The following is a 13,374-nucleotide window of genomic DNA, read 5'->3' on the forward strand; positions in this document are numbered from 1 at the left end:
CATTTACTTTTTAAAGCAGCTTTAAAAAATAGATGACTGAAAAGTTAGTCATTTTGTAAAAAAATTAAAGCAATGTTGATACATAAAAATTTCCATTATGTAGAATTTTAGTCAATTATTCCCCAGGTATGACTGGACCAATCCTAGTCTCTATACTCCAATCCTTAGAACCTTGTTGGTTGTACTGTTTATTCTTGAGACTGTCTACCCCACCCCACCCCACCCTTCAAAAACACATAGAGTCAAAGCAAGAACTCATTTCAAAGGAGTTCTTTGACAAACAATAACTAATGATGTTGAGGTACACCTTGAGTACCCCTCCTGTTAAATAAATAGATGGACATGTTTTATAGAGACAATTTTGTTAAATCTCAAATCAAACTGACAAAAGAGATTATGGATATATGTGTGTGTGTTGGGCATGCATGAACACATATATTCACTATATATATGTATACATATATGTATATGTATATGTATATATACACACTCTATGTATATGTGTATATGATGAGAATGATATGCATTTGCATATATAGTAGAACATAATTATCTTTTCATCAGCAGAAACCAAATTAGATATTTTCAAACTTTAATGGTATTTCCCCCATACATTAAAAGATAGACTTTATAACTAAGTATATAACTAAGTATATCATCCCTAAAGTTTCTGTATTTACTGAACTTCATCAAAAAAAGCAAGTGATTATTCACATGTGTTCCTAAGCATTTTACCAGATGAAATTTCTGATATTAAATAGAATAAACTTGAAATGTGAAAAGGGCATGAAAAGTTGCTAATAGTAGTAGCAGATTACTATATTAATAACAATACTAAAGGGGAAGGGAGAAGAGAAGAAAGGAGATGTATCTGAAAAACCTTGGTAACTTATTTTACATGTCTCTTTCAGATGTGATTATTTTTTTCTTTCACAAGCTTATGCCTTTAAAGAAAAGATGAAAAAAGCTAGAAAAAAGTATTTTGTTATGCATGTGTGTGAAATGGATCACATGGAATTGAAGTTTTCTTTATTTTCCCTTGCCCCTTAATACTGCCCCCCCCCTTGCATCACAACACTGACACTCTGAGATACGTTTCCACCCACCTATGGAACCCTAAGATTTTATGCTACTGAATGACAGAATTGAGTTTAGGGACTTCTATCTCAGTCTGCTTCTGTGTCCCACTGAATAAAACAGCTAATCTCCTGTAGCAGAGCAGTTTAAAGAATTGATGAGTGTGTGTGTTGAATCCCCTAGAGAGGCTTGAGCAAGAGAAGGAGGGGGGGTGCTGTAGAGAAAATAGAAGGGAGAAAGGAAGGGGAGGAGGGCAGGTGCTGATTTCAGCCTTGTAGCGTCAGGATTGCGTCAATTTGGGTTTCAACCACGTCTACAATCTAAGAGCGGAGCTCCTCAGAAGAGCCAAAACAGGAACGGGGGTGGCAAATCACTGTGTGAGAGAGAGCCGAGTTCCCTCCTCGCCCCCCCCCCCCCCAACCTTGTTCCCGCTTGAAGATCCCCTGGGCTGCACATTGGTGTGTGCATCACGAGAAAAATCCAGCCTCTGATTCGGGGGAAGAGGAAAACAGTCGCTTCCATAGTGAGAAGAGCCAGGGGTTGTTATTCAGTACCTCGGACAGAGCACGCAGCAAACATGGCTCCGATCACATCAAGCAGAGAGGAATTTGGTAAGCAAGTTCTTAACCAAACTTAAACAGGGTTTGTTTGTTTGTTCATTGGCTTGTTTTTTTTCTTTGGAAACTACTGCTTAGAGTGCATATTCCTGGGTTTGATTAGTTATTCTTTGGAGAACAGGAATGATATTAGGATTATCTTAGTAAACCCGGTCTGTCCCTTTTCCTTGCCATACATCCTCCTTGAAAGCTGCATTCTGTTAATGTTATTTTACCATCCAGAAGTTGTCAAAGATTCAGAGAGCTCCTTAGATTGTAGTAGTAGAAAAGTGTTATGATATTTGTGGATTTTATTTTATTTGACCTGGTGAAGATTGTGTCTGTCATTTGGTGAAGGACTGGGGATGGTTCGGAGCATCACAGATTTTGGAAGCAAAAATATTTTTAAGACATCATAAAAGATGGAGTCAGTTCAAAATAATTTTAAATAGTTGGTTTTGACTTGTTCATTTTATATCAGAAAGTATCATAATTGATTTATGGTCATATTGCTAGGCTAGGTTTTCCTTTTTTTTTTCTTCAGGAGATGTTGCTGGGTAGGATTATAGGGCAGCATTTCTATCTATTCCCTATTACATCATACCAAAGGTGTGCTGCTTGCTGTTCAAATACAACTCCCTCACCCTTTAAGTTAATGGTTCTATTATGTTCCATCTTTGTGCAATAGGGTAGTGCCTTACTTTTAAAATGATACAACACTGAAAGTCAAACATTCTCATCAAAATATGCTAAGAAGAGTAAGGTTAGGAGGGGTTAGGAAAGTATTATCAACATTGAGTGGACTAGTTTTATTCTGTGCTCCCCAAATCTATGTATTCTACTTGTAGGAGGATTTTGGGATTAATTATTCTTTTCTATAATGCATTGCATGGTTTAGTTATTTGATAAGAGAATTCAAAGAAGCAATGTTTCACTCTAAATTGATAGTAATCACTTCTGTTCACCACTTTCCACTTGGTTGTTTGTAATTACATTGATATCATGTCCATCAACCATGCTTGATGGGAAAAAATGAACTTTTTCTATTAAGGAACTATTATCTGCCCCCTCAAAAGATACTCTATCTTAAAATATTAAGTCTCATTCAGTTCTAAGTCCTACAATCTAGTTCATTTAACTGAAAGTTTTATGTTATTTTCTATTTTCCTTGAAATATTATGCTCACAGATCCAATTTGTTACAGTAGACTTCACATTCAAGCAAATTGTGTGTACCTTTTAAATGCCTGTTGTAAGGACAACTTCAAAGCTTATGATAAGTTTAGCTAGTCAAGTTAAGTTCTTGACTGTTTTATTGTATGTCATGCAAGAAAATTTCAGAATTCACAAAATCAAAGATTTCTCATTTCTAAGTAATTATGTTTTTTTTTAATTTTTCCTTAAATTAATATTTTGACTTATCAATTCATTTTTATTAAGTTCTGGTTTTAATTTATTTGGAGAAATGTAGAGAATTCTAAGTAGAGAGGTTAGTGAGAAGTGTACTGACAAAAGGTTTTTCTTCTCAGAGATCTTTAAATAAAAAGTAACCCTTTATATTCCTGAATTTTCTACTTCATTATAGAAAGGGAATTTGAAAATATGTAAAGTAACAAAGCTTAGTGAAAAAATGATTATATTTACCAATGATTATCTTACTTCTACTGAACATTCATTTGAAAAGAGTAATATGTCTTGGCAGGAATAATACTAAGCTTTTATACATAGTGGCTAATTATTGGTGGGAGAAATAAGCTTATATATGGAACATGATTACCTTAATGCATTAGCAATGTCACTAAATATCAATAATTTAATATTCTATTCTCAGGAGAAATGTGAATGTGGTTGTGATTACTGTATTGACACATCGAAATATATATTAAGACAAAAAAATCCATTATGGAGAAGACTAAATTCTCAGCTATGTTCATTTTCTAATTATATGCTAAAAGGAAGCTATTCACTAGAAAAAAACTATATTATTGTCTTGCTATTTGCATTGGTGTAAATTGTACAGTTTCTCTCTTTGTACTTTGGAAATCATATGGGAGGATTTTAAGAGTATAAAACCTTTTTTTTATTTTTGTAAACAAAATGAAAAATTACTTTTTGTTTTAATTTTATTTTTCTTTATTTTTATTCAGCTTATTTCCTTACATTCTGGCTCAGTATCTTATAGAGCAACTTTTAATGTGTATGACAGAGTATGATAAATGTTTTATAATTGCTTCATAATTGCTTTGACTCTATCACTATATTTGATTCTAAGTAAACTAGTTCAAGGAATTTCTAATAGTGTTTGAATAGTGTATGCTTTGAATAATGTTATAATATATGTTATAATAATGTTTCAGGAAAAAAATAAAGCAATGTTAATGAAAATAAAATGAAATTAGGACTTACCGGCCAATCTGTGGTAGATGTGTCTAATAATCAAAAGAAATATCTATAGGTTAAGGGATCTTTCTCCTCTCTAGTTTCTCCCTGTCATTTTGTTTATGGCACACTACTGAAATGAGGGAGTTTCCATCATACTGTATTTCTTTCTTGGTGTCACCCAGGGGATGTGTTTATACCTGAAGGTGGCGTGAAATATATACATAACTCTTATCCTGAGCAGTTGGAAAGTAATTCAATCTGTCCAACCTACTGCAATTGCTATCTCTATTATGTTTTTCAAATTGCCTTGTATCTCAAGCTTTACTCCTTTAATATAAGTTATTGGCCATTTCATTTTCCAGATGAAATTCCTACAGTCGTGGGGATCTTCAGTGCATTTGGTCTGGTGTTCACTGTATCCCTGTTTGCTTGGATCTGCTGTCAGAGAAAATCTTCCAAGACTAACAAGACTCCTCCCTATAAATTTGTGCATGTGCTCAAAGGTGTTGACATTTATCCAGAAAATCTGAATAGTAAGAAGAAATTTGGAGCAGATGACAAAAATGAAGCAAAAAATAAACCAGTTGTGCCAAAGACCTCACTACATCTTGACCTTGAGAAGAGAGACCTCAATGGCAATTTCCCCAAAGCAAACCCCAAAGCTGGAAGCCCTTCTGATCTTGAGAACTTGACTCCTAAACCCTTCTCAGAAAGGGAACAGAAAGAGTCCACTTCCCCAGACAGCTTGAAGTCTAGTTCATCCTTGTGTTCTGAAGAGAAACAGGACAAACTTGGCACCCTTTTCTTTTCCTTAGAGTACAATTTTGAGAAAAAGGCATTTGTGGTGAACATCAAAGAAGCTCGTGGACTGCCAGCTATGGATGAACAGTCAATGACTTCTGATCCCTATATCAAAATGACCATCCTTCCTGAGAAGAAGCACAAAGTGAAAACCAGAGTCCTGAGAAAAACCTTAGATCCAGCTTTTGATGAAACATTTACCTTCTATGGGATCCCATATAGTCAAATACAAGAACTGATCCTTCATTTCATCATATTGAGTTTTGACAGGTTTTCAAGAGATGATATCATTGGAGAAGTCCTTATTCCACTCTCAGGCATTGAACTGGCTGATGGAAGAATGTTAATGAACAGAGAGATCATCAAAAGAAATGTTAGGGTAATTATCTTATGGGTTTTAAAATGCTTGCAATCTGATTGAATTATTAGTACATCTAGTAATAAGTCATTTATAATATCAAGAGGTTTTACTTGAAAATTCTATCAAATTCTTTGTCATTATTTTACTATAGTTAATGCTAACATTAAAGATAGTAACAATGAAAATAATTAAATTTATTTAGCTTCATATTTTAATAAAATTTATATAAAGATATCTTAAGGACTATAAAAGTGAAATATAATCAACATTTTAAAACATTATTCTAAAGATTTATTTTTCTTTTTTCAATACAAGTATTTGTATTGACTTTTAATGAAGTTATCTCCCCAGCATCATAATAAATGTTTATCTTCTACAAAACAATATGTCAGTAACATCAATGTTTAGTGATTTTAGTTTTATTTGAGTTTAGAAACTATCAAAAATCTTGTCCATAATTTAAAATTGATCAACAGGATGTTATTTATTCTGGTACTTATTTACTTTGGTATCATTCTGTTTTAGCTTTTGTGCCATTTAGAAAATGACAACACATGAAGTTAATCAAAATAAATTCTATTTCAACTTGGAGTGTAAAATTCAAGTGTCTTCTACTTGCAGCAGCTCCATAATATATCAGATGTTTAGTAATAGAAAACTCAGTGGAACTTTAACAATGTGAGAATTTTATATTTTAACAAAGAATCATTAACACTGAAAAAGACTTTGCAAATGATCAAACCCTTAGCTGTGTGTACCAATTTTGTATGAGGAAACTTAGGCCAAGGAGATAAAGTTTGTAGTCTAAAATCATCATTGTGTGATTTTTAGGAAGTCATTTAAAACCTGTAATCCTTATCTGTAACCTAGAGTGGTAAACAAATTGTACTTCCTTTTTGTCTAACTTGTTATTCCCCCAAATTTATTTCACTTTTCCCGGGGTTACTAAGATTCATTCATAAAATTTCTCTGCTTGATATGTTTCCTTCACTTTGATCACTGCAAATATAAAGCTTATTTATACATTTTGGTATTGTTTGTAATTAGGGAAAGAATATGAAGTCATGAACTAGAGTCTCTTGATTTCCAGTGTGTTGCTTTTATGTCAATCAATAATACTCCCCTTATTTGCCTTATACATTTACTTTATTCAAATTATTTATTCACAATGAGAGTTTTCAGTTTTAGTTTAAACCTCATCCCAAGGGAACAAATATACAGGGAGAACATATGCAGTAACTAAAAAAGTAAAAGACAATACCTCTTTAATTTAATATGCATTTGGAATATTTTAAAAAAGACTAAACTGCTAAATTACATAAAAATAAATAAGATTTTCCTAACTGCCTAATTAAGAGATTTGTGTTAATATCTATCTTAAATATCAAATTAGTATCAATTTCTAAATTTTATTTCATATGGGGTCAATTGATTTCATCAATTGCCCAAGTACCCCAAAATTGAATGTCATCTCATCTGTTTCTTAGATTGAAACCCATGTGGTAAATATCATCCTCTTGCTCAGGGATTCTTTTGCTAATGTCTATGCTTTCTATAAAATTTGGATAACTATAGTAAATAGTTGCCTTTGTAATCCTATGTGCTTTATTTTATGAAATTTAGATTTTTATGTAGACATCAATAGATTTAACATGCTGACAAAATAGTTCCATGAAATACATGTTAAGAAACTCTCTTTTTCTTCCTCTCAAGTCTTAAAGCTGTTTTCTTTTTAACTTTTTTCCCTTAAAACATATGTTATAAGTTAACAATCATCCCAAAAGCAGAGTTCAAATATTACTCAGAATATTGCAATCAAATAAACTGAAATTGCATGCCTTAGGAACAAAACAAGCCTGTCATACCTTTCAATATGTAGAAGGCAATACAATAGTGTTTATTCTTAATGAAGTCTCTTAGGATTTTTGAACAAACTTTTTTATATATGATTAAACAGCTCCCACAACTGCAAAGAATATGGTCATATTTTTTTTTTCCTTTACTCAGTTGTTAGGATGATTTGATAGTATGTTAATCACTCAATATTAATTAAATATAAATTGGTCCTCAAAACAGCAGCAACAAAAACCTATGGCTAGTTGTATATGAATTTAACATTGAATCTTCTCTTGAAAAATTCAAAAAAGGGGTGTGGCTAACCCATGGAAAATGAAAACTTGAAGCAATAAATATGAAAACCACTAGATGGCAGTCATAAGTGAGACATGATTGTGATGGTGACTCCTTTGAAGGTTCCTATTATGATTACATTTATATCTAATGTATTAAAGTCAGAGTGGGGGAAAAGAAATTCAAAGAAATAGAAATATGTAGCAATACTAAGTGCAGTATGTTAGAAAATATTTCATTAGTACAATTTTCAGAAAGTATTTATGAAAAGTATCTTTACTTCTAGAAATCTTCAGGACGAGGTGAACTACTGATTTCTCTTTGCTACCAGTCCACAACTAATACTCTCACTGTGGTGGTTCTAAAAGCTCGTCACCTACCTAAAGCAGATGTTTCTGGATTATCAGGTAACTTTGCATTTGATTTATATTGGCAAAGAATTGAATCAAGATTATGAAGAGTGTGTTTTATTATATAATTATGATCAAAGTTCTGATTTTTATTTTTTAATTATATAACTTGAAGCTTGTGTCTTTGATTCTTTAGGTCAGTCAGTATTATTATCATGGTTCTCAAGTTTTTCTTAAGTGTTTAGGAACATGAATAAAACAGATAAAATTAGGGTTTAAGAGAGATTTCAGGGTTTATAAGAAGATAACTAGTCAATGTTAGCATTGAAAATATTTAGAAGAAACCCAGAAGCAGATCTTTTATTTGTTTCTTTATTTGATTTATAATTTTTATAAAACTGACAAAGTATAATCCATGTCTAAGTCATATTTACTAGTCCATTTTCGATGATATATGTGCATTAACTCTTCCATTATCTGTGTTTATCATTTTGTCTTTATTACAATCAATAAAAGTCAGCACTGGTTCTTAGTTCTGTTAAAGAACATAGGAAGGGAACATTAATTTATGATAATTTATTAGGGTACTCATTATGTATGACTATCAAACATATATTCATTTTCATTTAATAATTCATTTAATTTCAAAAGATTTTTAGCACTGATCTTTGTGATAAACAGTGAAGATGTTACAATTATTGGAAAAGATCTAGTTCTGACTTTGTGAAATTTTTAATCTAATGGGAGATGTTGTTGCTGAGTCATTTATCAGTCATGTCTGGCTATCCATGATGACTCCCATGGAAATATCGTGACAAAGATCCTGGAGTTATGTGCCATATCCTTCTAAACTCATTTATAGATGACCAACAGAGGCAAACAGGATGAAGTGACTTGCCCAGTGTCATATAATTAGAAAATGAATTCATGAAAATGAGTTTCCTTGATTCCAAGACTAGTGCTCTATATAATGTACCACCTACTTGTACTGTCAAAAAGAGAATAGCATAAAGATTTTATAATATATGGTAATATATGAACAGGAGAAAAAAACTGTATGAATCCAAGGAGTGATGTTGTAAACAGATGCCACCTTGTTTTAAGAGAGGCAAAACTAACTTTTTTTTAACATGAAGATCATATCCCTCATGGACTTGATCATCTTTTTTCTGATATTCCTCACCTATGAACTTCTCAGCTGCATCTTAAATCCTGTCCTAATTCCTGAACCATAAATCTCATTAAAATTATGTACTTTTTGGGGTAGCTAGGTGGCGTAGTGGATAAAGCACAGTCCCTGGGGTCAGGAGTACCTGGGTTCAAATCCGGTCTCAGAGACTTAATAATTTCCTAGCTGTGTGGTCTTGGGCAAGGCACTTAACCCTGTTTGCCTTACAAAAACCTAAAAACAAATTATGTACTTTTTCCTTTGGAAAAAAAATGTGCAATTCTTTCTTATACTACAATATTTTCCAACTTTTTTTTATTCTTCCTTCTTAATGTCTTTGGTATAGGAATTTTATTTATTTGCATTATACAATTCTGGATTAGACCTTTATAATTTCTCAGATAATCTCTTACAGAAGTGACCTGATATTCCTTCTTGCATCTAGGAATATTCTAACTTCTAGCATCTACCTGTTTCATTCAGTCCTGTACATTGTTATGGCAGGAATCTTGAAATTTCTTATCTAAGTTTCACTTAAAAACTGCTAGTTATCCCCTAAGATTTATAAAATAAAATTCAAACTCAGGCTTTCATTAAAAGTCTTCGGTATTCTTATTCTAATGCTTCCATTAGAATGGGGGAAAAAAGGATCAATTCACCATTCCCCCAAAATTTCTTGTTTTCCCCTAACATTTTACCTTTTTTCACAAACTGTCACAATGAGGAATGCATATCTTCTATCACCCCTCCCCTCATCATATTATTACTGTCAAACTACTTATTTTCCTCCTAGGCAGATCTTAAACTGCTTTTTAAATGAATTTTTCATTAATTCCCTAAATTACTCATTTCCTTCTTGGATCCAATGCTTCTCACTTGTTTATTTATCTTGATGTTATATACACTGCTCTTTTCTATGTACTAAAACAATTTTTCTCCAGTTTTTACTAAAATTTGCAGTCTGCAAGTTCCCTGGGTGCAGGGATCATATCTGATGTATCCTTGTTTCTGTATCACCTAGCACAGTTCCTTTCAACTAGAAGGCATTTTTTTTTCATTTGAGGTGTGTCTAACCATTTTATGGTCACTATGGGTGGCATGACAGAGAAATAAACTCTAAATTTGAGGATTTGACAGTTTAGTTGAACAGAAAAATATCTAATCACCCTGAAATAATTTGAATCAAGTTCAAGATATATATATATATATATATATATATATACATATATATATATATGTATATATATACATATACATATATAGCAAAGTTTTAAATTGTAAAATAACTTGTTTGATTACAAAAAGAGCAGGATACTCAGTAATATACAGTTCATTATAAGACTTATGAACAGAAAATAACTATCATAAAACAAAATTTATCCCAGAACTGAATATACTTTTGGAGCTAGTTATGAAATTAGAAACATATCTTCATAAAAATATGTACAACTACTTTACTAGTTAATATAAAAACTGGCAACAAAATGTAGTTCCAACAATTAGAAAATGAATAATGAAATTATTTAACATTAATGTAGTTGAATATTGTTAAGACAGATATTAATGGTGCAAAGACAGACCAAAGCCTTATACAAAGTTATATATTTTCTGGTCAGAATAAGAACAACATATACATAGTCTACAAACATATATTAAGAAAACACAAAAACAATTACATGAAATAATAATATAAAATATATGACTAGTTTTCCTTTGTGAAAATTAAATTATCATTGTAAAGGTTTTATTCAAAAATTTAATTTTCATGTTTTGTGCATTATTATTATTGTTATCATTATCATTATTAGGAGCTTTTATAATATGTGGACAAATCATCTAGTCTTTGAATTTTATTTTACACCTGAAACTAAGACATAAAAAGGGTAAGAAACTTCTTTACCTAAGGTGATAGAATCATTTGAATACTTAAACTTATTTTCCACTTTTGTTTCCCAGCATAGTGTTACTTATATTATAACTTAATAGATTCCCAGCTTAGTGTTACTTATCTTATGCCTTATTAGATCTTCAGTATTAAGGTATTAAGGCAGGTGTTGTATTAGTTTTTTTTCTCTTTATCTCTACTAAGTATTGCCTACAAATTTTCGTCTTTTTTGACTATTTTCACTAGCCCTTGTATTTTTTACTCTACTGCAATGAAATTTGAATTACTTCCAGTATTTTTCCTTTGTCATTTCAGATCCTTATGTCAAAGTAAACCTGTATCATGCAAAAAAGAGAATCTCCAAGAAGAAAACACATGTGAAGAAATGCACCCCTAATGCAGTATTCAATGAATTGTTTGTCTTTGACATTCCTTGTGAAGGGCTGGAGGAAATCAGTGTAGAATTTCTGGTTTTGGATTCTGACAGGGGATCAAGGAATGAAGTCATTGGACGTTTGGTCCTTGGAGCATCAGCAGAAGGAACAGGTGGAGAGCACTGGAAGGAGATCTGTGAATATCCTAGGAGACAAATTGCCAAGTGGCATATGCTTTGTGATGGTTAGCATTCTAGCAATGAATTGGTACTCAGTGATTTTTCCATAGGCAAAGAGTAATTTTCTTTCTTTGTTAAATGTGATTATAAGCTTTTGACAGAGAGCTATCCTTTCTGTTAAGACTGGGCTGAATTAACAGATCAGGAAGTAATTGAAAATTTTTATTATTCATTTTATTGTCCTTCATTAGAGAAATTTGATACAATTTCATAAGGTATTCAACTTCCCTGGATATAGTGACTGTCATAATGTAAATTTCAGTAAGAACAGTCAAGTTTTTAACAATTAAATCATTCAATTCCTAGGCTGGTAGCTGTGGTTTTGAAGTTGATGACTTCCTCTGCATATGTCACTGGAATTTACTGGGTCTCTTGAGACATTAACAGGGAATAAATGTCTCTCTGAGTCCTAGTATATCAGAACTCTTGTGAAAATTTATTTTTCCCCCAAACATTGGAGAAGTCCATTGTTTTGAACAATCCAAAGACTTTAAAGAAATGTTCTTAAGTTTGATTTAACAATTATGTCATGTACAAATAGTTGTTTTGTATGAAACGGTGTATACCCATTCATTTGTGATTTTGAACTAGGTACCATTTTCTCACAGGAAAAATAAGTTAGATACCTTCTAAATGCCAGTTAACAAGTTTAACCACTTAGTTTTAGAAAAGGACTCAAATTTGATCCAGTTTTACTATTATATTACAGATGATTTCTATGACTGAATACTAAAGTCATTGTCCTTCCCAAGAAGTTATATGAGAATATGGGTTCAAAAGATCTTAACCATGCAATGGACCTTAAAGTACACCTTGATCAAATTCCTCATTTTACAGATAAAGTAATAAAAGTCCAGCAGAAGTCAATGGGTTACCCTATATAAAGGAGTTTAAAATGTCACATCAAAAAGGTCTTACCAAATTTTCTACTAGTTTGTAACTCTTGCAAATCTCAGTGTGGCCTAAAGAAGGAAAAAGCAACACATCTTATTCCACTTTGTTAAATCATCAGTTAAATCAAGGGATAGATATGATCCTAGCTAGAAAATTGGTTGGGAAAATATCACCTTAAACCTTGTTGGAAAATCTACAAATTGAAGCAGTATACATAGTCATTTTTTTCTGCATTAAGATATGACAGCAATTATTAATTTTTCATTTATTTTTTCTTTTATTTTTAAAGCAATACCAGTGGACCAACTATTAAAACCTAAAAGCAAAGTGTAATTATTAAGAATCTTTTGGTTTCCAGACCAACAAGAAATGGTTCCCTAAAGGAAAAAAATTCAAAGGAATAAAAAATAAAATTTAAAGGTAAAAATAAAATAAAATGGAATTTCCCCATGGAAATGTATCTACATTAATGTCTGACACATTTTTCCCATTCCACTTTCATACATCTAAGTGTAAAGTTAAATATTCTTTATTAGTTTACTTGCCCTGGAAATGTTACCTACAGACAAACAATATAATTGTGTCCTATATCACTTTTCAGGGTTTGGGCTCTGGAGGCCACTTTAATACTACTAGAAAACAATGCAAAACTTAAATGATCACTTGGAAACACTTATCTTTTGTCACTGCATGTGGATTTCAAATGGGGGAGAAGTGAAGTTGGAAATTTCAATGCAGTTGGAATATGAAATATGCAAATAAGAAATAAATAGCACTGAAAGAATTACATTTTGAGTCTTTCAGGTTTTGTGTCAGTATTAGATCAGTTTTTGAGACTGTGTTTGATATCATGGTGTTTATAATTCTATGAAATTGCATTTTTGAAACAACTTATACCTGCTTTTTATTACAGTGTTCAACATAAAGAAAATGTACTACATTCTATATGTATAAAGGACTGGAATCAACTGTCTTTGTTTTAAAATAATTGTATTTGTTCTTATGTCCCTACTATTATCTTCACCCCATAACAATATTCTCTTAGAGCATCAAGTTCCATGTAATATCTTTGTAAAAGTATCATCAATGAAAACAGTCTCATGCAACTATAGAAATTT

General features: G+C 31.7%; 1 protein-coding gene across 1 annotated transcript; it reads left to right on the top strand.

The window, feature by feature from the left end:
- The first annotated feature begins 1,654 nt into the window (after window positions 1-1,654).
- Window positions 1,655-11,402, top strand: SYT4 (synaptotagmin 4). Its single transcript, XM_074205197.1, has 4 exons — window positions 1,655-1,688; window positions 4,417-5,234; window positions 7,633-7,753; window positions 11,065-11,402. The coding sequence occupies exons 1-4, from the start codon at window positions 1,655-1,657 to the stop codon at window positions 11,370-11,372; spliced, it is 1,281 nt and encodes a 426-aa protein (XP_074061298.1). The 3' UTR covers window positions 11,373-11,402.
- Window positions 11,403-13,374: the final 1,972 nt, after the last annotated feature.

The sequence above is a fragment of the Macrotis lagotis genome, chromosome X (genome assembly GCF_037893015.1).
Source record: "Macrotis lagotis isolate mMagLag1 chromosome X, bilby.v1.9.chrom.fasta, whole genome shotgun sequence".
In the NCBI taxonomy this organism is placed as follows: Eukaryota; Metazoa; Chordata; class Mammalia; order Peramelemorphia; family Peramelidae; genus Macrotis; species Macrotis lagotis.